The 26,893-nt window shown below is 41.0% G+C and overlaps 1 protein-coding gene across 3 annotated transcripts in view; it reads right to left on the bottom strand.

Moving 5' to 3' along the window:
• LOC122550087 (cAMP-responsive element modulator-like) overlaps positions 1 to 26,893 on the bottom strand; it is a 161,623-nt gene that overhangs the window by 50,673 nt on the left and 84,057 nt on the right. For all 3 annotated transcript variants that reach the window (XM_087987531.1, XM_087987529.1, XM_087987530.1), the window contains exons 5-7: positions 25,955 to 26,055; positions 7,739 to 7,881; positions 4,609 to 4,797 (exon numbers count right to left, since the gene is read on the bottom strand). In XM_087987531.1, coding sequence (XP_087843657.1) covers positions 4,609 to 4,797; positions 7,739 to 7,881; positions 25,955 to 26,055 — 433 coding nt within the window. The remainder of the gene's footprint in view (positions 1 to 4,608; positions 4,798 to 7,738; positions 7,882 to 25,954; positions 26,056 to 26,893) is intronic.

Here is a 26,893-nt window from a genome sequence, read left to right as displayed (position 1 = left end):
TGCTTCCCAGTCTGGAGTTCAGAGTAGACCACTTGTTTAGGGACAAGATTAGAGTGGTGCTGGAAATGCGCAGGTCAGGCAGCATCTGAGGAGCAGGAAAATTGACGTTTCGGGCAGGAGCCCTTCATCAGGAATGAAGCTGGAAGGCTCGGGGGTGGAGAGATAAATGGGAGGGGGTGGGGCTGGGGAGAATGTAGCTGGGAGTGCAATAGGTGGATGAAGGAAGGGGTAAAGTTGATAGGTCGGAGAGGAAGGTGGAGCGGATAGGTGAGAAGAAAGACTGACAGGCGGGAAGAAAGATTGACAGGCGGGACAGGTCATGAAGATGGTGCTAAGCTGGAAGTTTGGAACTGGGGTAAGGTGGGAGGAGGGGAAATGAGAAAACTGGTGAAGTCCACATTGATGCCCTGGGGTTGAAGGGATCTGAAGCAGAAGATGAGACGTTCTTCCTCCAGTCGTCCTGGGGTTGTTTAGGAAGTCTTATGTCTGGCATGTGGACAATATGGCCCACCCATGGCAGTTGGTCATGCAAGACCAGTGCCTCAATTCAGGGATATAGGCCTGGGAGATGACACTCATGTTGGTATGCCTATTCTGGAAGTGGATTTGCAAGATTTTGTAAAGGCAGCTTGATGATAACTCTCCAAGGTTTGAGGTGTCCGTGGTATCTGCTCCATGTTTCTGATGCAAATGCAGGAGGGTGGGGACCATAGTGGCTCTGTAGACCATGAGCTTGGTGCTATGTTTGAGATCCCAGATTTGGAATACTCTATTACTCAGACATCAAACAGCTTCAGTGCCACACTAAAATGAATTTTGGATTTCATCTCCAATGGCGGCCACGGTATGGAAAATGATCCAAGTTGACCAGGGACTTACGTGGATTTTGATGATCATGGGACACGATTGTGTAGTAGGAGCAGTCTAGTAGAGAACCTTTCTTTTTCCAGATACTTAGGCTGATGTCCATTCTCTTTCACGCTATAATGAATGAATGGTCTGTAGCTCGGCCTTGGAATGTGTGCACACGTCGGTATCTTCTGCAAACTGCAGCTCGTTGACAGAGCTGGGGTGGTCTTGCTTCTGGCTTGGAAGCATTGAAGGTTAAACACTTTGCTGTTCATTTCTGTAGGTTAGTTCTGCTCTAGCGGTGAGCTTCATGGAGATGGGGGAATGTTGCAGCAAGGAAGATGGACAAGAGGGTTGGTGCCATGACACAGTCTTGCATGACCCTATTTTGCACTCATATTTAGTCTAGAAAGATATATTGGCATTGGAGGCGGTCTTAAGTAGGTTCACAAGGTTCCAGACATCTGAGGACTAGGGGAGACTGGACTTGCACTCATTGAATACACAAAAATGAGAGGTGACCTTATTGAAACATACATTCTTCTAAAGCGTCAATGGAGTCAAAATGTTAACTCTGCTTTACCTCCAAATATCTTCCAAACCTATTGAGTTTTCCAGCCATTTCTGCTATTGTTTCTGATTTTTAGCATTTGCAGTTCTTTGGTTTTTTTTCTTAGAGGACTTGACAAGGTTGATGAAAAAACGTTATTGCCCCTTGTAGAAGAGCCTAGAGAATGAGGCCATAATCTCAGATTAAGGGGTTACACACTTAAAACAGAGATGGAAGAAGAATTTCTTCTCAGGGTACTGTGGGATTCTTTACCCGATGAGGCTGGGCCATTATGTATATTCAAGGCTGAGTTAGATTTTTAAATCAATAAGGATCAAGGGGGGAAAGACAGGAAAGTGAAGTTGAGGATTATTTAGATCAGTCATGATTCTCATTTTGAGTCGATAAGCTAAATGGTCTACTTCTGTTCCTACGTCTTATAGTCTTAAACCATTTCCATTTTGACATTAAACGGCCAGTACCATCACTGCATTCTGCACTATCAACATATGGGGGATTACCACTGACCAGAAACTAATATGGACCATACATATTGTGATGACAACAGCAAGTTTGAAGCTGGAAATTCTGTGGCAAGTAACTCAACTCCTAACGCCCCAATGTAGGGTTGAATTAGTTTTCAATAACTGAATTTTGCCTTGATTAAGCAAGTGAGAAATTAAATCATATATTTTGTTTAATTATGGTTAGTTTTGGTGTTTTCTGGGGAGAAGATAGCCGCATAGTGCAGGTTGATAGCAATGTTGATGGGCTGTTTGCTGTTTTATGATTCAGTCTCTGCAAATGTAGGCTAGAATATATGAAAATGCTTTGAGTTTAAAAGGTTCTTACTGAAAGACACAGCTATGGGTTGAAATGGTTTAGTTTTGTAACAGACCTATGAATATGTATATATATGTGAAATATGTATCTGTAACTTTGGAATTCAGTTCTGTAATGTGTTTTGTAGCCTTGTAGTTTTGATCTTTTTAAGATGTACCATTTGAGACATTTGGGATGATTAATCACAAAGAGCTGACACTACATACTCTAAACAAATTGCTTGCTCGTGTCATCTTCTCTTAAAGATCTATGAAGTTGGTAAACTAACAGGGATAAGTTTCTACAAAACAGATGATCTTACGAAAGTAACTGACATGTGAAATAATGAAACAGACACTAAGGTATCCATTATTTTAAAAGAAACCAATCAGGTTTTGGGCATGCACTACTTAATCAATTCTAGATTGAGCAGTACACAAGATGTTCATGCATGAACTCCTCATGTACTGCTCATTTACCAATAAACAAACCAGAGATCAGGATGTCTTTGATCATCACATAAGTAATTGCGAGCAAGGGTTAATAAGGCCCGGGCTTTAGTCATTCAATGTACAAGAAAGATAATTGAAGACAAAAGGAGAACTCCAAGCAACTGAATGGAACAAGAAAGTTGTGCCCTGCCAACCAGTATCTCAAACTGGTGTCCTAAAGCAGAAGGACTGAAAACCACTCCTTTTTATTAAGGATGAATTATTTTGTGCTTGTTATGATACACATATTAACTTCCATAAAGCTTATGAAAATATTTATACCCGGAAAGGCTCACATAACTACTAAAGCTTTACATTTGCACTAACTCAGTCTATGATTATAATTAACTGTAATCTTACAATTAAAGTTAAAACAAACCCCAAAGCATTGCATTAAAGGCTCTCTGCTATCTATACAAGGCAAAAAAGCAGGAGCATGACCTCTACTTGCCTGAAGAGTGCAAATCCAACAATACTTGAGCTCAATTTCATTCGGGATAAAGCAGCCTGCTTGATTGGCATCCTGTTCAGCACTTTCAACATTCAATTCCTCCACTACCACTGCACAGTGGCAACAATGTCTACAAAAATCATTGTAACTCACCAATATCCCTTTGGCAGCATTCTCCAAACCTAGAGGACAAAGGCAGCAGATGCATGGAAACACCAACTCCAGTTTCCTCCAAGCCATACATAAGACCATAAGACATAGGAGTGGATGTAAGGCCATTCGGCCCATCGAGTCCACTCCGCCATTCAATCATGGCTGATGCGCATTTCAGCTCCACTTACCAGCGTTCTCCCCATAGCCCTTAATTCCTCTAGACAACAAGAATCTATCAATCTCGGCCTTGAAGACATTTAGCGTCCCGGCTTCCACTGCACTCCGTGGCAATGAATTCCACAGGCCCACCACTCTCTGGCTGAAGAAATGTCTCCGCATTTCTGTTCTGAAATGACCCCCTCTAATTCTACGGCTGTGTCCACATTATCCTGACTTGTAACTAAAAACTTGTACATCTACTATCACTATTTCAAAATCCTCAAACTCCCTTCTCAAAAGCACTGTGGGTTTACCGAGACTACATAGTCTGCAATGGTTCACGGCAGCAGCTTACTACCACCTTTTCAAGATGAATTAGCAATGAGGAAATGTTGCCCTAGTCACTGATACCCATATAGTTCGCTCCCTCTCTTTCTCTCTCTCTCTTTTAATCCCATGTACCTCTCTCTGTTTCTCTGAACATTACATATCTCTCCCCATCTCTGCTAACTTAATAAATACCTTGGTAAATAATGAACTTTATTGCCAATGAAGATGTGAAAATCATAAAGCAGTAGAAAAAATATGCTGAGCATTACCCTTCAGAAATTTTTGATAATTTGATAATAATGATATTGTTTATATGATTGAAGCCAATGTTGATTCTGTTAGCAAATACTGAGCATATAAGTCCATATTGAGCATTTGAGACTTTAAATATGCAATTTTACAAAGTTATCTTCATTTTCTTCAAATCAGTCATAAAAGTATGCATGGCAAACTCAGATAGAACTCCTTTAGATTCGTTTCCAGTCATCCCAGTGAGATGAATAAACTTGCTGAAACTTATCCTGCACGCAGAATTCAAGGAATTTAAATTTTGGTCTTTTACTACCATGTTTTACTGAAGTTTTACCATTACATTGGCTTTAAAACTACATGGACATAAAATCAAATTAATAATTTGTCACGTTCTATTTTTCTAAGTTACAACAATATTGAATGCTTGCAGTTTTTCTGAAAAAAAACTATTCTTATCCTTTGAAGTTTCAGTTCTGAACAAAATCCTTTATTACTTTTCTTCTAAAACACTGCTGCAACATCATTGTGTCAAGTAAATCTACTTTTTCTACCTTGAACGACGACTTGACTGCCTGGAACAAAAAACTGTTGTGTCCCATCACTTGACTGTGCAGCATATTGGACAATGGTTGCCCCGGGCTGAGGCGTTCCAGCATTTGTCATTGTAAGTGTCTGCAGTCCCTGTACACCATCAGCTCCTGGATTTGCAATCTGGATAGTTCCACCTTGAGCAATAGCAACTAAGAAGAATAGATAAAGGTAAGTGAAGATGCCAGATAAATATTAGAACTCACTTTAAAATTAAATTTTGATCGTTTTGAATGGCAGCTTTTCATTTCAGCAATGCAAAGTTAATGTCAGCCTGTCACTGTTCCTCTACTACGTTTTTCGAATTTAGAAGTGAAACTAAAATATTTATAAAATAAAGATTTAACATTTAAATGGATGTAAAAGTCTGGAAAGTGCATAGTTACACATGTCAAAAGTCACCATTAAGACCGTGATAGTCTTTTGGAGACGTTTTCTTTGTTTTGAGATACCAGGTCATGTTAAATCAATTTAAAATTATTTTTAAAGGAAGATGATGCAGGCATGAAGGACCAGATACGACCAGTCATATGTCTATGAAACAAGCCACTGATTAGAAAGCCAACCAAAGTGTGAGGCTAATAGGCGCAGGACTAACTCTTTGAGTATTAAAAAGATCTGATAGTTGAACTTTACAGATTTTATTTTGGAGAACATTAAAAACATACTTTCTAGTAATAGTACATTTCTGAATTTCATATCACATTCTCCAGCTGGTTTCTTTTAAAGTTTTACCCCCAGCTTTATTGCTCTCCAGACTTTTGCACTATGGAATACTGGCATTTACAATTCCTCCAAAATCCATCCAATTGCTTGAGAGAACAGAATAGAACTTTGAGTATTGTTGAAAAAATACTTTTTGGTCAAAAAGCTTCAAGTAAATGTTGGCAGAATCTTATAAGCACCTGAATGACATGGGCTATAGTTTGAAATAAGCTGAATTGCATGAGAAGTCCATCAAGGCCTAACTTGTCATTGCGATCAAATCACTGCATTTTTAATTAAGTTGCAGGCATCAAGGCAAGATTTTTAATAAAAACTGTATATCAATTCAAGAACTGAAATTGTTAGAAAAGCTCAGTAGTTCTGGCAGTATCTGTGGAGAGAAATCAGAGTTAACGTATCATGTTGAGTGACCCTTCTTCAGAACTCATTCAGTCAAGGTGATTTGCCTATTAAAGGGGATTATTGCTTGTAAATGATCTTTATAATTGCAGACCATACCTCATCAATGTACAGCTCTCTATTGTAGAGCCCACCCCGTGAGGATACTGGCTACTGAGAATTCTCAACATGTAAGTCAGAGTGGCTCTGGTGAATTCAGCTCATCAAGGACCTGCATGTTGGACATCAAGCACTATGACAGTGCATGCTGTATGGACACAAGCCACATACAGCCCACACCCATGGACAGTGGCATTCAACAGGTACCACTATCATTCAAATGCTGCAGCAAGAATTCTTTGCACTCAGGGACACAGACCTAGCTCATTAACGGGACATCACTTCACCTTCAACCAGTACATAGGCTCTATTATTACTGACTCACTTTGACCCTAACTGGAAGCCCAAAGCATTCCTACCTTGCCTTTTTGTGCCTTTGCACCTCAGCCAGAGATACCCAGTTCACAGTATTGCTTGTAGTGCGATGCCATTTTACACAGACCTAAACCCAGGGAGCTTGTCAGGATTCTCATATGTCTCAGACATGTCAAGGTAAACAGCCTTTGCTCAGGGGAATCCTGGCACAGCAAGTCATGTGCAACCTCTGATATCCATCCAAGAACTTGGATATGGATAGTCAGGATTCTCTCCTCATTTATGAGTGAGGATTCAGATGTCAGACAGTGCATCATTCATTTCTTTTTCCCTGCTGTGGAGTATTTTCCTCCTGGAATGGGAGAGAGCCAGATATTAAGCAGGATGACCCCAACTGATTACTTTTGATTCAGGTGGGAAGGTATCCTAAGTATGTGAGAAAGTAGTGTTCAGGGCATGCAGGGTTAGTGATGTCTGAGATTGGGTTGCGTGATCATTTCTGAGTGAAGATGTTGCAAGCAACAGCAAGAATGGTGCAGCATGAGCCAGGGCAGGTGATAGCAGATGTGAGAGTGTGAGATATCAGACAGAATATGGTGCTACTTACATTGGTGGAGTTAGCAAGGTCACTGACCTTCTTATATTACTGTACCTTTCTCCAGATGACTAAGATTGATTTGTGTGGTTTTCACTGAAGGAAAAGAACGCCAAGCCTGTGCATCACCTTGTCTAGCAGGATCTCAAGGTCTCTGTGCGCAAAGCAGGGTGCCAATTTTCCCTTGTCAGCCATACCCGAGCAGCAAATGACAGGAACCATGCAGGCAGCTCGAGATTAACAGTGCCCATCTGGCTGCACAATGGTCATTTCAAAATGATGCCAGGGCTGAGAGTTTATCCCAGTACATCTTGACAGTGGCAAGTTGTTCAGGGTATGGCAAGTGGTAGAATGAGGCTAGAATCAGACAAGGGCACCATAAGGGTGGGATAGGTAGTTAATAAGGTGAGTTTGATAAGATACCGTGAGAAACCTTGTTAGGCTTTGCGGTGGGAAATTCTCCGTGAAACTTGACATAACTGATAGCCAAGGAAAGTAAATTTCCACTTTTTTTTAAGCAATACAACTGAAACCAGACAGCAAAAATCGGTAGATCTTGGTTAAGAAAAGCATTAGGATGCTTGTATAGTCTCAGTTGATAGATATATACAAACACAAACTCTCTGTAAGATATTTAACAGTAATCTGATTTTAGCCCTCAACTGGTCAGGGCCATTGAAGACATTGCAATTAAGTTCTACTCACTATGCATAGAGCAAGAGATGAATGAAAGAACCCGATATCCTGTATGGCTTATTATTCAGTAATTCAAGGAAGTTGTTCTTAATTACTCTCACTAGACCTGCAAAATTTTAATTAACCAATAGACCTTGGTAATGCTGCTGAAAAGTTTTAGAGCATCACAGTAAAATACTTAATATATAGTTGAAGTAAATATTTAAGGTCACTGATGTCAGATTTGATAAATAATAAACATAATTTAAAATGATATTACATACTGTATTGGCCAGTGCTCGTCTGATAGATAGACGTTGGTACTGCCATTGTAGTGATAGCAGCTGTCGCTCCCTCTTCCTCTGATTTTTCTTCATCAATCTTTGGAACACCAGGTGCATCAGAAGATAATTCATTTAGGATTTTTCTGAAATGACATAACCTAAGTTTAGCTAACTGTGATATAAGAAAGACAGTTGCTAATGCAATTTTCCTAATTTTTATCATTTTGGGACTTGGTTCATTTACAATATTTTCAAAATGCAATTTTACACAATAAACTAAAATTAATAACTACATACACAATGCAAGTGAGTATGGTTAACTCATGAGCCCCAATATTTCATTCAGTGATCAACAATGAATCATGTATTGAAAAATGAATTTCAAAGTTGCTTGCTATCATCTGTTAGGAGGTAACAATAATATAATGTACAAACAGAGTCCTTTCAGAAAACAAGTGCAAGTTTCCTTAAATGTGATGATTCTTACAACTGCATTTTGACCAGCAGCTGTTAAAAAAAATTTTCATTAACAACTTTGAAAATGCGTTGACCCTGAAGCAAATGAATTAGACCCCCAGCATTTACATGGCAGGGAATTGCAGAAGAGCGCCACATGTGATTTTTCACAGGCTCTTGTAGCTGATAAGATTTTAAGTATTATCACCTGCAAGTAAGTCCAGCATAATTGAGAATAGGAATGCTCATGGAGTCTCTTTTATCCTTAGTTGCCTCAAGTAGATGTGTAATAATTACTAAGTTCCAGCAGGAAAGATAACTTGCAAAAAAAAACATGGTTTCCACTACCCATCCAATTTCATCTTTTCAATTAATTTGCAAAACATCATAAATTTGATTTTGACAATTGGCGTGTAAGGCATCTGCAGACATACCATTTATTTAATATTAACAGATAAAATTCTTTCAGATAATGAATAACAATTACAGATCTAACTCACTCTTAAGTATTGCTTTATTCATGCGCTTCCCTCCATTACAGTCAGAATGAGTTGTTCATTCATGCTTACACAGTACTTGCATGCTTTTGCAAATCTTTGACTAACCAAGTAATCCATGCCTGGCTTGGAATGTATTTATTTATTTTGTGGGATGTGGCCATTGTTGGCTAGCCAGCATTTATTGCCCATCCAGAGTTGACCTTGAGAAAGTAATAGTGAGCTGCCTTCTTGAGCCACTGCAGTCCACCTGTTGTGGGTTGACTCTCAATGCCATTAGGCAGGGAATTCCAGAATTTTGACCCCATGACAATGAAGGAACAGTGATATATTTCCAAGTCGGGATGGTGAGTGGCTTGGACGGTAACTTGAAGGTGGTTGTGTTCCCATATATCTGTTATCCTTGTCCTTCAAGATGGAAGTGGTCATGGGTTTGGAAGGTGCTATCTGAGATTCTTTGGTGAATTTCTGCAGTACAATTTTCAGATAGTATACACTGCTGCTACTGAACGTCAGCGATGAAGGGAGTGGATGCTTGTGGATGCAGTGTCAATCAAGAGGACTGCTTCATCCTTGATGGTGTTAAGCTTCTTGAGTGATGTTAGGGCTGTACTCATCCAGACCTGTGGGGGGGTATTTCATCACACTCCTGACTTGTGCCTTATAGATGGTGGACAAACTTTGGGAAGTCAGGAGGTGTGTTGCTTGCTGCATTATTCCTAGCCGCTGCATTTATGTGGTGAGTCCTGTTGAGTTTCTGATCAATAATAACTCCCAGAGTACTGATATGCCAAGAGGCAATGGTTAGATAGTCTCTTGTTGGTGATGATTATACCTTGGCATTTGTGGCGGTGATAATAACAAGTTGCTTTTATATGGGGTCTTTATAGTAAACATAATAAAGCATCCCAAAGATGTTTACAGGACAAACAAAATTTAACACAGAGCTATAAAGGAAGACAGTTAAGAGGTTCGTCAAAATTAAACATTTTATGGAGATGATTAAATGAAAACAGGGAAGAAAGGCACAACCAACAATGGTAGAGTTTTTTTCAAATTGGAATGTGAATTGTATGAGTGAAGCAGTCTTTGAGGGTAATAGAGCTGGAAAAGCTCGTAAAGATAAGGAAGGGCATGGGGTGTTTTTAAAATAAGAATATTAAAATCAAGCTATTGCTGAACTGAAAACCATGCAAGACCCACTGCACAGGGATGAAGCATTAAGGGAACAGTGCGAAAATTAAAATAAAAGCACTGGAGATCTAAGAGTTCAAATTTATGAAGGGTGCAAAATGGGAGGCAGGTGAGGAGGACTTTGGAATAGCATTTATTTGTACAGTACCTCATCCATGAATCTAAACTAGTTCACAAGTGTCTCATAACTGCAATGTGTACAATAGAGGATGCACAACACAATTTGTCAAGGCTTCCTCAGTGGCATTCCCAAAACTTCTATTATCTTGATAGACAATGGATCAGGTGTAATGGAAATATAATCGTCTCATAGACAAAGTCCAAATCATATGCTATTCTAACAGGCACACAAGGCTGCTTTCTCTTCAGTTTGCTTTCTCTTCTTTCAGCTGGGTCAAAATTCTGATTTTTGTTTTGTGCAACAGCTATGGAGTTTCAACTCATTAACCGCAACATTTCAACTTGCTGATCAGCACCTTACCAAAGGCAACTAGGAAAGAAAATCAATGTTGGGCTTGGCAGTATTGCCCACATGCAAAAGATTTTGTCTGTAAGCAACTAGAAATAAACAACTCTGTAAAAATAAGGTGCACTATAACCTCAACATCAAAATATAATTTATAAGATAATCCTCTTAACTTGTTTGAATAATCAATCTGCAAAAATAGCCTGTGGATTATCATTTACTGTTCACATGCAACCTTCCAGTATTGCTCGAATACTTCCAAATGACGTTCACAGGCAATGTACAGTGATAATTTTCGCATTCCCACAAAACAAAGATACATTATTTCCCTATTCCAAAATTCACTCAGAAAATATTACATCAGTTGTAGTTTTACACTTCAGGTAACGTCGACAAATTTGCTCTAATCCAAGCCGACTGCTGAAGCACAGCACAAACTGTTGAGAATCCCCAATGTAATTTCAATGACCAATTGTTGAGCAATACCATTATACACTGGAAAGTATTGTGAGGTCACACAGAATATTTAGAACTCTCACATAACATTGCATTACACTGTTTTACTGAAGGATTTATCCATTTTTCTCTATTTTAACCCTATTACAAGATTACATGAAGATCTCAGAAAATGCCAGATATGTCAGGTAGTGGGGAAACCTCAACCACAATTTAATTCCAACACCAACTTTCAAAGAACCATTTAGAAGGGTTTTAACAGTAGACCTACCTAAAACCAAAAGTGGGAATCAAATGATTTTTAAAAATCATAAATGTTTCAACAAGGTTTCCTGAAGCAGTGCATTTGAGAAAAAAATATGGCAAAAGTGATAGAGGAGAGGTTAGCACAACGTTTTTTTAAGATATGGATTTCACAAAGAAATACAATCAGATCAGGGTTAAATTTGTTGCAAATATTCAAATAAATAATGAACAGTTTGGAAAAAGAACATATATTTTCAGTTTATCATCCATAATCTCAAGGAGCAGTAGAAAGATGGCACCAAACATGAAATTCTATGATTACAGCGTGTCTAATCATTCCATGTCAAGAATATCATACGATTATAATTAAGGAATTCCATTTTCACTGTTTGCCATTAGGGATATTCCTAATGAGTTCTTAGGATTTTGTACTTTTGAACTGATATATGGGCATGAGGTGAATAGCATCCTTACATTTGTTAAGTAATTATTTATAAACCAAAACTAAACTTCTTATATATATGTCGAGTTTCAGAGGAAATCTAACAAAATCATGCAGGTTTGTCAGAAATGTTTGAAGAGTGCTCAAAAAAACAATAAAAACTGAAGCAGATAAAAGCTCAGATTTTTGTTCCTGGAATCAAGGTGTTTGTACTGGTGTTTGTCTCTGGGGATGCATTAAAAGAAAAGTTTATTACACTTAACAAATTACAGAGAACATCAATGGGGTAAATTTACGAGTACTTCAGACAGGAGAAAAATTCAGAAAGTGAATTATATAAATGACAGGAAAGTCAGAAGAGAAATAAATTTACATAGACTGCTGATTAAAATGCAAAATCCAGATTCCTTTTGAGTCTTAGTCCCTAGATAATTAAACGTCTAATCAATGTACAAGAGATGATATCTCAGGTTAGACAATGCACTTTTGGTGTGAGGTCATGTTTCAAATTGATGTTTTGACAGAAAAGAATCTTGAATGAAATAATTCCCACCCTATGTGTATGTATGTGACACCCCTACTCACGCACACTCACTCAGGCACTCCTATACACACACATACACACGGACACACATATACATAGACATGCACACAGACACTCACACACACCCTTATAGACACCCACACTCACACAAGCATCCTCTCAGAGACTTAGACCACTCTACACTTATAGAACATAGAACATAGAAGAATACAGCGCAGTACAGGCCCTTTGGCCCTCGATGTTGCGCCGATCCAAGCCCACCTAACCTACACTAGCCCACTATCCTCCATATGCCTATCCAAATACGCATATACATTCTCTCTCATAGACACTCACAACCCCCCACCCCAGACATGCACACACACTCCCACACTCACACATGCACCCCTTCACGGACTTAAGACACTACACTCACTACACACACATATACACTCTCTCTCACACTCACAACCCCCAACCCAGACAGACAGACACACACAGACAGACAAAGACCCAAATGCACACATATTTTGTAGGGTGAATTTGTACTTGCAGAGTTACATTGTACTTTGCTCAAAAACTGCATGAATTCATGTAAAACTCTGTTATCTCACTTTTTAGATTAGAATCAATCTAAGCATCATGGCACAGACAGAGAACACAGGGGGCTAACTCCTTCAACATATTGTCTAGCTAACACCCAGTGTTACAGCTAACCTGAGAATGCAACTTAAAAAAAAGGTTTTGTGATTCACACATGAAAGAAGTGAAACTATCATGGTATTCGAACAGATGAAAGACTCAACAGACAATCAAGGTATTTTTCAATGTATAATTTCAGTTACATCACACTAAATTTTTGCTATAAATTCTGTGCCTTAGAATTGTGTCCTCCACTATCACCTGATGAAGGAGCTTTGCTCCGAAAGCTAGTTGCTTCGAATTAAACCTGTTGGACTATAACCTGGTGTTGTGTGATTTTTAACTTTGTACACTCCAGTCCAACATCGACATCTCCAAATTAAGTGTGCGCGCTTGGGTGAGAAAGAGTGAGAGTGTGTGTGTGTATGTGACAGAGAGAGAGAGAGAGAGAGAGAGAGAGAGAGTGAAAAAAAAAGAGACAGAGTCAGAATCATTGAGATGTACAGCATGGAAACAGACGCTTCGGTCCAACCTGTCCATGCCGACCAGATATCCCAACCCAATCTAGTCCCACCTGCCAGCACCCAGCCCATATCCCTCCAAACCCTTCCTATTCATATACTCGTCCAAATGCCTCTTAAATGTTGCAATTGTACCAGCCTCCACCACATCCTCTGGCAGCTCATTCCATACACATACCACCCTCTGTGTGAAAAAGTTGCCCCTTAGGTCTCTTTTATATCTTTCCCCTCTCATCTTAAACCTATACCCTCTAGTTCTGGACTCCCCGATCCCAGGGAAAAGACTTTGCCTAGTTACCCTAACCATGCCCCTCAATTTTGTAAACCTCTATAAGGTCATCCCTCATCCCCTGACACTCCAGGGAAAAAAAACCCAGCCTGTTCAGCCTCTCCCTATAGCTCAAATCCTCCAACCCTGGCAACATCCTTGTAAATCTTTTCTGAACCCTTTCAAGTTTCACAACATCTTTCCAATAGGAAGGAGACCAGAATTACATGCAATATTCCAAGAGTGGCCTAACCAATGTCCTGAACAGCCGCAACATGACCTCCCAACTCCTGTACTCAATACTCTGACCAATAAAGGAAAGCATACCAAACGCCTTCTTCACTATCCTATCTACCTGCGACTCCACTTTCAAGGAGCTATGAACCTGCACTCCAAGGTCTCTTTGTTCAGCAACACTCCCTAGGACCTTACTATTAAGTGTATAAGTCCTGCCAAGATTTGCTTTACCAAAATGCAGCACCTCGCATTTATCTGAATTAAACTCAATTCTGCCACTTCTCAGCCCACTGGCCCATCTGGTCAAGATCCTGTTGTAATTTGAGGTGACCCTCGTCGTTGTCCACTACACCTCCAATTTTGGTGTCATCTGCAAACTTACTAACTGTACCTCCTATGCTCGCATCCAAATAATTTATGTAAATGACAAAAAGTAGAGGACCCAGCACCGATCCTTGTGGCATTCCACTGGTCACAGACCTCGAGAGAGCGAGAGTGAGAGAGACAGAGACAGAGAGAACGGGACAGCGTGTGTGTGTACGTACATGTGTCAATGTTTGTGTGGGAGAGAGGGGCCGTGTAAGTGTGTGTGTGTTAGTCTGTATGTGGGAGTATAGTGTGGTGAGGTTACCTATAGTGGGACATGACCCAAGATCATTACTCTTCAGTGCCATCTTGCCTCTACCAATTCCCTCGCCTCTATATGTCCTCAATGGACCTTGCCAATGCAGACGGGCACAGATGCCAGCTGGTACTACACCGGCCCAAATGCAATTCCGTCACCATTATGAGTCCGCTTTCGCACCCACCTCCCCGGTGTAATCGCAGCTGCTGATGAGGGGATCTCATACTGGGGCCAAATATCTCCACCTCCAGCCACATGAATCAGTGCTGGATGCAGACTCCACCAGGAACCAAAACTCACCTCCGCTGCAGCAGCCATGAGTAGGTGTTAGTACTGCCTCGTCAATGCAGAAACCACTGGGAACCCAAACCCACCTCTGACACCACTGCCACGAATCTGCACTGGGCCCTCACGCCGCCACTGACACCATCACCAAGACTAGGCTCTTCCAGAAGAGATAAGTAAAATAAAAGAGGAACAGAGAGAGAATAGGGAAGAAAAGAAACAAAGAGGACAGAGTGGACAAGCCCCAAGCTCAGAATGCCCACTCCACCACCACCTTACCGGAAGCTCCAGATAATCAATCGTCAATCAAGAAACCAAACTGGTTGCAACAGAAGGACAAGATGGAAATCAAACAAAATGTTAGCAATTATCTAGAAAATTAGATTTCTGCTGAAAAATATTAAATGACGCAGGAAATTTACAGATCCAACAACTTGGCAGCAACTGTTATTTATACTTACATAATCCTCTCACTTTTCTGGATCTATTGTACAACAAGAATTTGTGATTCTACTATTGGAATTTAATGCTACAATCATATAATTGAAAATCATTCTGACAAAAAGAGACACATTAATTCTTGAACCAACACCTTGCTAAGAGTAAATATATTTGAAAGCAAATATCATGAGCAAATTGGACTTTTTATGTACCATGATTATTATGAGAACCCTTGTGTATTTAATGTTAATGTGCAACTACTGCAAACATGAAATATAGATATTGATGAGGAAATTTTGATGGAAACTGAAAATGCTTTTTGAAGATACATCCCTCAAAAAAGAAAAGTATGATGAAGGTTTGTAATAGATTATTAATATTATTTAGGAACTTGGGTTTTAAAGTAGAGATATATGGGTTTTTGGTTTTCATATTTGTCAGAAGCTGGTGTAGGAGGGAGGACTTCAGATACATAGATAATTGGGATGCCTTCTGGGGAAGGTGGGACCTGTACAAGAAGGACGGGTTGCATCTAAACTGGAAGGGGACCAATGTCCTGGGTGAAAGGTTTGCTTGAGTAGTTCGAGAGGGTTTAAACTAGTATGGCAGGGGGGTGGGAACCTGAGCTGTATACCAGAGGTGAGAGTTGATGCAGATGAGGCAATAGCAAGAGGTAGACCAGCTAGTGGGAAGGATTTTCCTGGGAAGGAACCAAGGGATCAGTTAAAGTGTGTTTGCTTTAACGCAAGGAGTATCAGGAATAAAAGTGATTAACTTAGAGCATGGATCAGTACCTGGTGCTATGATGTTGTGGCCATAACAGAGACATGGGTTTCTCAGGGGCAGGAATGGTTGCTGGATGTTCCAGGGTTTAGAGCATTTAAAAAGAATAGGGAGGGGGGAAAAAAAGAGGAGGGGGTGTAGCACTACTAATGAGAGAGGGTATCACAGCTACAGAAGCTTCCATTGTCGAGAAGATCTGCCTACCGAGTCAGTATGCGTGGAAATTAGGAACAGCAAGGGAGCAGTCACCTCGTTAGGGGTTTACTACAGGCCCCCCAATAGCAGCAGGGAGATTGAAGAAAGCATAGCTCGGCAGATTTTGGAAAGTGTGGACGTAGTAGGGTTGTTGTTATGGGGGTCTTTAACTTTCCCAATATTGATGGGAACCTCCTTCGAGCAGAAGATTTGAATGGAGCTGTTTTTGTAAGGTGTGTTCAGGAGGGTTTCCTAACTCAGTACGTTGACAGGCCGACGAGGGGAGAGGCCATTCTAGACTTGGTGCTCGGAAACGAGCCGGGGCAGGTATCAGATCTTGTGGTGGGAGAGCATTTTGGTGATAGTGACCACAACTGCCTCACATTCTACATAGCTATGGAGAAGGAGAGGACGAGGCAAAATAGGAGGATATTTAATTGGGGAAGAGGAAACTATGATGCGATTAGACAGAAGTTAGGAAGCATGGACTGGGAGCAATTGTTCCATGGTAAAGGCATTATAGACATGTGGAGACTGTTTAAGGAACAGTTGTTGCAAGTGATGAATAAATATGTGCCTCTGAGACAGGCAAGAAGGGGTAAGATAAAGGAACCTTGGATGACGAGAGCGGTGGAGCTTCTCGTCAAAAGGAAGAAGGTAGCTTACATAATGTGGAGGAAGCTAGGGTCAAGCTCAGCTCTAGAGGATTACAGGCAGGCGAGGAAGGAGCTCAAAAATGGTCTGAGGAGAGCCAGGAGGGGGCACGAGAAAGGCTTGGCAGAACAGATTAGGGAAAACACAAAGGCCTTTTACATTTATATGAGGAATAAGAGAATAATCAAAGAAAGAGTAGGGCCGATCAGGGGTAGCAAAGGGAACTTGTGTGTGGAGTCTGAGGAGGTAGGGGAAGCCCTAAATGAGTTTTTTCCTTCTGCCTTTACGAAAGAAACGAACTTTGTAGTGAATGAAACCTTTGAAGAGCATGCTGGAATGGATAGAGATAGAGGAAGCTGATGTGCTGAAAATTTTGTCAAACATTAAGATTGACAAGTCGCCAGGCCCGGACCAGATTTGTCCTCGGCAGCTGTGGGAAACAAAGAATGCAATTGCTTCGCCACTTGCAAAGATCTTTGCATCCTCACTCTCCAGTGGCGTTGTACCTGAGGACTGGAGAGAGGCAAATGTAATTCCTCTCTTCAAGAAAGGAAATAGGGAAATCCCCAGCAATTACAGACCAGTAAGTCTCACGTCTGTCATCTGCAAGGTGTTAGAAAGGATTCTGAGGGATGGTTATAAATCCTATCTGGAAGAGCATGGCTTGATTAAATACAGTCAACGCGGCTTTGTGAGGGGCTCGTCATGCCTCACAAACCTTATCGAGTTCTTTGAGGATGTGACTAGAAAAGTTGATGAGGGTCGAGCTGTGGATGTGGTGTATATGGACTTCAGCAAGGCATTTAAAAGGTTCCCCATGGTAGGCTCATTCAGAAGGTCAGGAGGAATGGAATACAGGGGAACTTAGCTGTCTGGATACAGAATTGGCTGGCCAACAGAAGACAGCGAGTGGTAGTGGAAGGAAAATATTCTGCCTGGAAGTCAGTGGTGAGTGGTGTTCCACAGAACTCTGTCCTTGGACCTCTATTGTTTGTAATTTTTATTAATGACTTGGATGAGGGAATTGAAGGATGGGTCAGCAAGTTTGCAGATGACACAAAGGTTGGAGGTGTCGTTGATAGTATAGAGGGCTGTTGTAGGCTGCAGCGGGACATTAACAGGATGCAGAGATGGGCTGAGAGGTGGCAGATGGAGTTCAACCTGGATAAATGCGAAGTGATGCATTTTGGAAGGTCGAATTTGAAAGCTGAGTACAGGATTAAGGATAGGATTCTTGGCAGTGTGAGGAACAGAGGGATCTTGGTGTGCAGGTACATAGATCCCTTAAAATGGCCACCCAAGCGGACAGAGTTGTTAAGAAAGCATATGGTGTTTTGGCTTTCATTAACAGGGGGATTGAATTTAAGAGTCATGAGATCTTGTTGCAGCTCTATAAAACTTTGGTTAGGCCGCACTTGGAATACTGCGTCCAGTTCTGGTCGCCCTATTATAGGAAAGATGTGGATGCTTTGGAGAGGGTTCACAGGAGGTTTACCAGGTTGCTGCCTGGACTGGAGGGCTTATCTTATGAAGAGAGGTTGACTGAGCTCGGACTTCTTTCATTGGAGAAAAGGAGGAGGAGAGGGGACCTAATTGAGGTATACAGGATAATGAGGCATAGATAGAGTCGATAGCCAGAGAATATTTCCCAGGGCAGAAATGGCTAACATGAGGGGTCATAGTTTTAAGCTGGTTGGAGGAAAGTATAGAGGGGATGTCAGAGGCAGGTTCTTTACACAGAGAGTTGTGAGAGCATGGAATGCGTTGCCAGCAGCAGTTGTGGAAGCAAGGTCATTGGGGACATTTAAGAGACTGCTGGGCATGCATATGGTCACAGAAATTTGAGGGTGCATACATGAGAATTAATGGTTGGCACAACATCGTGGCTGAAGGACCTGTTCTGTGCTGTACTGTTCTATGTTCTACGTTCTAAGCTCTTTTTCTAAGCATTAGATCTGAGCACTTCCAAAAACATCAGTGACTTAAACTAAATAGCCAAGCAAGCCAACTGGTAGAATAGGGCGGCACAGTGGTTAGCACTGCTGCCTCACAGCGCCAGGTTCAATTCCCGCCTTGGGCAACTGTCTGTGTGGAGTTTGCACATTCTTCCCGTGTCTGCGTGGGTTTCCTCCGGGTGCTCGGGTTTCCTCCCACAGTCCAAAGGTGTGCAGGTTAGGTGAATTGGCCATGCTAAATTGCCTGTAGTGTTAGGTGCATTAGTCAGGGGTGAATGTAGGGGAATGGGTCTGGGTGGGTTTCTCTTCAGAGGGTCGGTGTGGATTTGTTGGGCCAAAGGGCCTGTTTTCACACTGTCGGGAATCTAATCTAATATTTGCTGAAATGTTTACTTCAAGATTCACGATCCAGCCTGGGAAGATGGAAAGGGAGCAGAAGCAGGTCCTGTTCAGACCAACAGAAGGACAGTTTAATTTTGAGTCTCCAGGCCATCAGAGCTAGAAAAAGCCTTAAGATGTTTTAGCAGTCCAAGCACACGGGGTTGGGAAAAGCCCTGAGTTTTTAATTTAAAGATACAATGAGTTCGCTTGTATCCCTGGGAGAAATGGAGGGAATCACATCTATTGAATGTACACATATTTGTTGAAACAAGAAACCTAAAGTATTCGATATGATTTGATTTATTGTAGTCACATGTACCTAAATAAAGCGAAAAGTTTCATTTGTGAGCAGTACACGCAGATCATAGTAAGCAAGGACATACAGATCATCCTATGATCTCTCGACAGAGTGAAGTATACAGGTTATACTGAAGAGGTGCACGGAGCAAGGGCAATATTAATAAGATCAACATTATTTGAAGTTGGAGATTCCATTCAACAGTCTAATAGCAGAAGGGAAGAAGCTGTTCTTGAACCTATTGGTGCATATGTTCAAGCTTCTGTATTTTCTGCCTGGTGGAAGAGGTTGCAGGAGAGCATTACTGGGGTGGGAGGGATCTTTGATGGTGTTGGCAGCCCTTCCGCAGCAACAAGTGTAAATGGAGTCCATGGATGGGAGATTGGCTTCTGTGATTATCTGGACTGTGCACGGAGCCTTCTGTAGTGTTTTAAGATCCTGGTTAGATCGGTTGTCTTTTCAGATGATTATGCACCCAAATAGTGTGCTTTCTATGCTGCATCTGTAAAGGTTGGGAGAGTGCTTATGGACATGCTGAATTTCCAAGGCCACCTGAGGAAGGAGAGGCATTGTTGTGTCTTCTTGACCATCACATCTACTTGGGAGTCCAGGACAAGTGGTCAGTTATCATCACTCCCCTGAACATGACGATCTCAACCCTTTCAACCACTGCTCCATGAATGTTGATCAAGCATGCTCACCACCTTTCTTTCTGAAGTCAATAATCAGTTCTTCTATTTTACCAACATTGAGAGAGAGGCTATTATCACCATGACACCAAGCCATTATAGAGGTTTATAAAATCATGAGGGGCATGGATATGGTAAATGGACAGGTCTTTTCCTCAGGGTGGAGGAGTCCTGAACTCAAGGACAAAGATTTAGGGTGAGAAGGGCAAGATTTAAAAGGGAACTAAGGGGCAACTTTTTCACCAAAGCGTGGTGTGTGTATATAGAATGAGAGGCCACAGGAAGTGGTGGAGGTTGGTACAATTACAACATTTAAAAGGCATCTGAATGAATAGGAAGGGTTTAGAGGGTTATGGACCTTGTGCTTGCAAATAGCACTAGGTTAATTGAGGGTATCTGGTCGGCATGGACAAGTTAGACTGACGGATCTGTTTCCATGCTGTACATCTCTATGACTCTATGATTATGACTCCATCTCCCTTCTGTATTCTGACTCATTGCAGTTTGATATTCATCTTACTACAGTGGTGTCATCAGCAAACTTGTAGATGGCTACACAAGTTATGGGTATAAATGGAGTACAGTATGGGGCAGAAATTGCATCTTGGGTGAGTGGGTGGGGGGAGCCTTCAGTTTTGGAGGATATCGTTGAAGAGGTGCAGTCATCTATCTTCACTGAGAGGTGGGTTAGTAAATTTGCAGATGACACAAGGTTGGAGGTGTCATCAATAGTATAGAGGGCTACTGCAGGCTGCAGCATGACAGACAGGATGCAGAGCTGGGCTGAGAAATGGCGGATGGAGTTCAACCTGGATAAATGCGAAGTGATGCATTTTGGAAGGTCGAACTCAAATGTTGAATATAGGATTAAAGACAGGATTCTTGGCAGTGTGGAGGAACAGAGGGATCTGGGTGTACAAGTACATAGATCCCTCAAAGTTGCCACCCAAGTGGATAGGGTTGTTAAGAAAGCATATGGTGTTTTGGTTTTCATTAGCAGGGGGATCAGGTTTAAGAGCTGCTAGGTTTTGCTACAGCTCTACAAATCACTGGTGAGACCACACTTGGAATATTGTGTCCAGTTCTGGTCGCCCTGCTATAGGAAAAATACAAAAGCTTTGGAGAGGGTGCAAAGAAGGTTTACCAGAATGCTGCCTGGACTGGCGAGCTTGCCTTATGAAGAAAGGTTGAATAAGCTCAGACTTTTCTCTCTGGAGAGGAGGAGGAAGAGAGGAGACCTGATCAGGTATACAAGATAATGAGCGGAATGGATAGAGTCAATAGCCAGAGACATTTCCCCAGGGCAGGATTGACTGGTACGAGGGGTCATAGTTTGAATATATTAGGAGGAAGATATAAAGGAGATGTCAGAGGTAGGTTCTTTACTCAGAAAGTTGTGAATGCATGGAATGCGTTGCCAGCGGTGGTGGTGGAAGCAGAGTCATTAGGGACATTTAAGGGACTGCTGGACATGCACATGGATAGCAGTGAGTTGAGGGGTGCGTCGGTTAAGTTATTATATTTTAGATTAGGATTAAACCTCAGCACAACATCGTGGGCCAAAGGGCCTGTTCTGTGGTGTACGTTTCTATGTTCTATGTTCTAGATTGTTAATGTATAAAGTGAAAAGTTGTGGTCCCAACATTGAGACTTGCGGAATACCTCTTGTCACTGGCTGCCATCCTGAGAAGGTCTCTCTTATCCCCACTCTCTGCTTTCTACCAGACAGCCAGGCTTCTCTCCATGCTAGCACCTTGCCTCTGACACCATGGGCCTTTATCTTACTCAGTATCCTCCTGTGTGGCACATTGTCAAAGGCCTTCTTGAGGTCCAGGTAGATAACATCCATTAGCTCTCCTTGAGCTAACCTGCTTGCTACTGAGTCACAGATGTCCAACTCGTCCATGTCGACCAGCTATCCTAACCTAATCTAGTTCCATTTGCCAGCACTTGGCCCATAACCCTCTAAACCCTTCCTATTCATATACCCGTCCAGATGCCTTTTCAATGTTATAATTGTACCAGCCTCCACTACTTCCTCTGGTTGCTCATTCTGTACAATCACCACGCTCTGTATGAAAAAGTTGCCCCTTAGGTCCCTTTTATATCTTTCCCCTACCCCTTTCCATTGCTAAACTGAACATAACCAAATTATGGTCACTCTCTCCAAAGTACTCACCTATCACTAAATTAAACACCTGGCCTGGTTCATTATCAAGCACCAGATCCAATGTGGCCTCTTCTCCTGTCAGGCCTTTGACATACTGTGTCAGGAACCCCTCCTGCACACATTGGACAAAAACTGATCATCTGACATACCAGACTTCTAGCATTTCCAGTCAATGTTGGGGAAGTTAAAGTCCCCCATAATGATCACCCTGTTCCTTTCACTCCTACTCAGAATCGTTTTGCTAATCCTCTCCTCCACATCCCTGGAACTCTGCGGAGGCCGATAAAAAAACTCCCAGCCATGTGAACTCTCCTCTCCTGTTTCCAACCTCAACCCATACTACCTCAATGGACGCGTCCTCATCAAAAGTTCTTTCAGCCATCGTTATACTGTCCTTGACTAACAAGGCCACACCTCTCCCTCTTTTACCGCCTTCCCTGATCTTGATGAAAGATCTAAAAGCTGGAACCTGCAACATCCATTCCTGACCCTGCTCTATCCATGTCTCTGAAATGGCCACAAATCTAAATCCAAGGTACCCATCCATGCTGCAAGCTCACCTACCTTATTTTAGATACTCCTGGTGTTGAAGTAGGCACACTTCAACCAGCTTGCTATCTGCCAGCATATTCCTGTGACCAGGAAATCCTGTCCATGCCCTCCCTACTTTCATTTTTTTTCCAATCACAAGAACTTTCATTCCAGTAGATTGGTTTAAATATATATACTGAGCTCCAAAAATGAAAGGACAGGACCTAATCCATTGTGTAAACGAATTCTCTTTTTGCAATAGTTTTAGCATCAAATCAAATCTAACACAGATATCATTATCCTGGACTTAGACTCACGCAGAAATTGCACAAGTCCCCCATGGGTCAGAGGCCCAACCATCTTCAGATGCTTCAACTATGATCTTCCTTCCATCATTAGATCAGAGTGGGAATGTTTGCTAATGTTTGCACTATGTTCAGCTCTATTCATAACTCCTCAGATGTTAAAGCAGTCCATGCCTGAATGCACTAAGACGAGACAATATCCAGGCGTCAACTGACAAGTAGCAAGTAAATTTTGTGCCACACAAATGCTAAGCAATGACCATCTCCAACAAGACAGAATCTACCTATTACCCTTTGATGTACAAAGATATTGCTATTGCTGAGTACACTACTACCAACATCCTAGAGGTTGTCACTGATTAGAAACTGAACTGGACTAGCCATTTATATACTGTGCCTATAAGAGCAGGTCAGAGGCTGGAAATACTGCAGCCAGTAACTCAAGTCTTGACTTCCAACTATCTGTCCACCATTCAAAATGTACATAAATCAGGAATACGATGGAATACACCCCAGTTATCCATTCGGGTGTGCTTCACCAAAACTCCAGAAGCTCAAAACCATCCAAGAACAAAGAAACCTACTTGGTTGGTACCTCACCAACCACCATCTTCAATTTTCATTACCTTCACAATGATTGTACCAACCACAAGATGCATTAAACAACTCACCATGGCTCCTTTGACAGCTCTTTTCAAAACTGTGCCTTGACCACCCTGAAGGACATAGAAACATATAGAAGATAGGTGCAGGAGTGAGTCATTCGACCACTCGAACCTGCACCATTACTCAATATGATCATGGTTGATCATGAAATTTCAGTATCCAGCTCCCTCTTGAATATATCTAATGAACTGGTCCCAACAGCTTTCTGTGCGAGAGAATTCCACAAGTTCACAGCTCTCTGAATGAAGAAATTCTTCCTCATCTCAGTTCTAAATGGCTTACCTATTATTCTTAAACTGTTATCCCTGGTTCTGGGTTTCACCAACATCAAGAACATTCTTCACTGTCCAGTCCCATTAGCATTCTATAGATTCCTATGATATTTCCCCCCCCCCACCATTCTTCTGAATTTCAGTGAGTACAAGTCCAGTTAATCAAGTCTTTTTTATGCTTTAAATATTCATTTAGTATCTCACCCATCTCCTGTGGTTCCACACACAGATGACCACGTTGATCATTCAGGGGCACTATTCTCTCCCAAGTTACTCTTTTGCCCTTAACGTACTTAAACAATCACTTTGGATTCTCCTTAACTCTGTGTGCCATAGCCAACTCATGTCCCATTTTCCCCTCCTAGTTTCACTCCTAAGTATACTCCTACTGCCCTTATACTCTCTAGGGATTCACTCAATCCCTGCTGTCTATACCTGACATTTCCACTTTTTTTTTGACCAGAGCCTCATTTTCTCTAGTCATTCAATATTCCCTAAATCTACTAGCCTTTCCCTTCATGCTAACAGGAATGTACTGTCTCTGATGGACAAGGGCTGCAGATTCATTCGAACACCACCAAATTCCCCTCCACATACTATTCCGGCTTGGAACTATATTGCTGTTCCAAAATCCTAGAACTCCCTTCTTAAAAGGAGTGGAGAGTACCTGCACCTCAAACATTACAGCAGTTCAAGAAGGCATATCACAATTCCACTTTCTGAAGGGCAATCAGAGATGAGCAATAGGTGCTACCCTGGTCAGGAACACCCACATCACATGAAAAAGAACCTCTTCTTTCATGTATATGCAGTATATGTAACTATTTGCATTAGAAAGCAGTCCAAAGATGTACGTCCCAAGCTATTAGATAACATGAATGCATAGAGAAACAAGAAGAATAATATAACAATAAGAAACTGAAATAATAAAGCATGAAATACCAGTGTAGACGATGGGATTATAACACCTTCTTCAAAATGCCGATCCCACCTTTTGTGCCAAAATGATTTATTACAACATAAATGTCAACTGTATGATTTGAAAATTCCATTCAACCACCAGTTATCATCTACGTTGGCTTCGGCTTCTGCACTGTTAATTCTGAAGAACCCAAAGGATCTGTACTTGGCCCCCTCTCATGTTTCACTTGCATCAATCTAAGCCAATATAGTCCTCAATAACCACCTATCATTGGCCTATATTGCTGTCAATCAACTTCAAAACTCTCATCCTTATTTTCAAATCTCTTCATTAGTTTGTCCTTTTCCAATCTTATGACTTACTCCAACCCAAAAATCCTCAGTGATCCTTTCAATCCTCTGGCTTTTTCTCCATTTTAATTTTAAGTTGCTCCACCAATTGACAGCTATCCCTTCAACTGCCTGGAGTTCCAGATTTTTCTCCCTGAACTTCTATCTCAAGCTTTGCGCTTCTTCCTTCAAGGAGCTCCTTAAAATTTATCTCTTTGACCAATATTTTTGCCACCTATCCTAATATGTTATCTGATTTGGTGTCAAACCTTATTCAAAAGTTCTGTGAAATGCCTAGGAATGGTTTACAAAGCTATTGTATAAATACAAGTTGTTGACATTCAAGTTAGCATTGCAGTATTAAGGATAATCTATAACTATTCTTCAATTGATATATATAAGCTGACTATACACGTTTATAGTATTGCATTGCTTCTATTTTTATATTTCAGTTTCTTCAGAAATTAGGAGATGAAAAAATTGGCATGCAACAAAACTGCCATGCACCAAAGCTCCAGACTGCACAGCGAAAGACTTAATTCTTTGATCTGGAAAACATTTGTTTGGTGTATAAATACACTTCCTCTAAAATTAAGAGAATTTTGAGATCAGTGAGAGAAAAAAATGAAATTGTTTGTTTTCATTCAACGTTTGTATAAAATGCTATATTTACATTCTACAGCTTATGATACTCAGGAAAATCTGATCCAATCAGATGCCATCATTAACTACAGGGAGAAGTAAAATATGCACAATGTAGTAGAAACCTGTAGGAAGGTCGCCTGGATAGAATTTCTCTCCGTTTTTGAGAGTCAGTCACAACCTCGGCAGAATCACCAGACTCATCTGTTTCTGCGATAGTAGCTACCTATAAATAGAAACATACAATATAACATTAAAATTAACTAGTAAAATGAATTTTTGAATGGTTTTTAGAAACACAATATAACCATATCATTTTAATTCCAGCTAACTGAAAAAAACATTCACGTTGTACCCAGTTCAAAGCAGCAGTTAAATTCTGCTCAGAAGAGAGACCAAACTTGTTTAAAATTATGCCCTTTGGACAAAATGTTTATCTTAAATGTTTTATATTAATCATAAATAACAAAGTTAAACTATGAAGCTGACATTATCATAACATACACATAAAGAATATACATTTTTGTCTAACCATATCGGGATATGCTACATGACAAACACAATGTACATAGGGAAATCCTGTTCCTTGTTTAACAGTTCCTGTCTAAGCCAGAAATAAAATTGTCGATTAGTGAGCTCGGGCAGAAGGTAGGAGTGCAGCCGACTTGAACTCCGTATCATTCGTGATGAGGAAATATGAAATAGATACTGTTGAAGTGTTTCTTTAAACATTAAATAATTACTATAAAGGTTATCGATGAGGGATGATGGTGGTTGTCGACATTAAGGTTCAGGGTTTGATAGGTTGGATATAGAGATTTGTTCTCTATAGGGAAACTAAAACATAACATAAAGATCCAAGAACTGGAGTAGGCAATTTAGCCCCTTGAGTCTGCTCTGCATCAATACAATCATGACTGATCTCATCTCAGCCTTCTTGTGTGCTCTCCATAACCCTTCAACTCATTACTAATTTAAAAATTGTCACTCTCCTCCTTAAATTAATCAGTCATACCACTCACTGCACTTCAGTGCGGAGAATTCCACAGATTCATAACTGTTTG

The sequence above is a fragment of the Chiloscyllium plagiosum genome, unplaced genomic scaffold, assembly GCF_037043375.1.
Source record: "Chiloscyllium plagiosum isolate Xiang-an unplaced genomic scaffold, Cpla_swu_hap1 HiC_scaffold_5, whole genome shotgun sequence".
NCBI lineage: Eukaryota > Metazoa > Chordata > Chondrichthyes > Orectolobiformes > Hemiscylliidae > Chiloscyllium > Chiloscyllium plagiosum.
The sequence above is the reverse complement of the archived record's forward strand: the minus strand, read 5'-3'. Positions and strand labels throughout refer to the sequence as shown.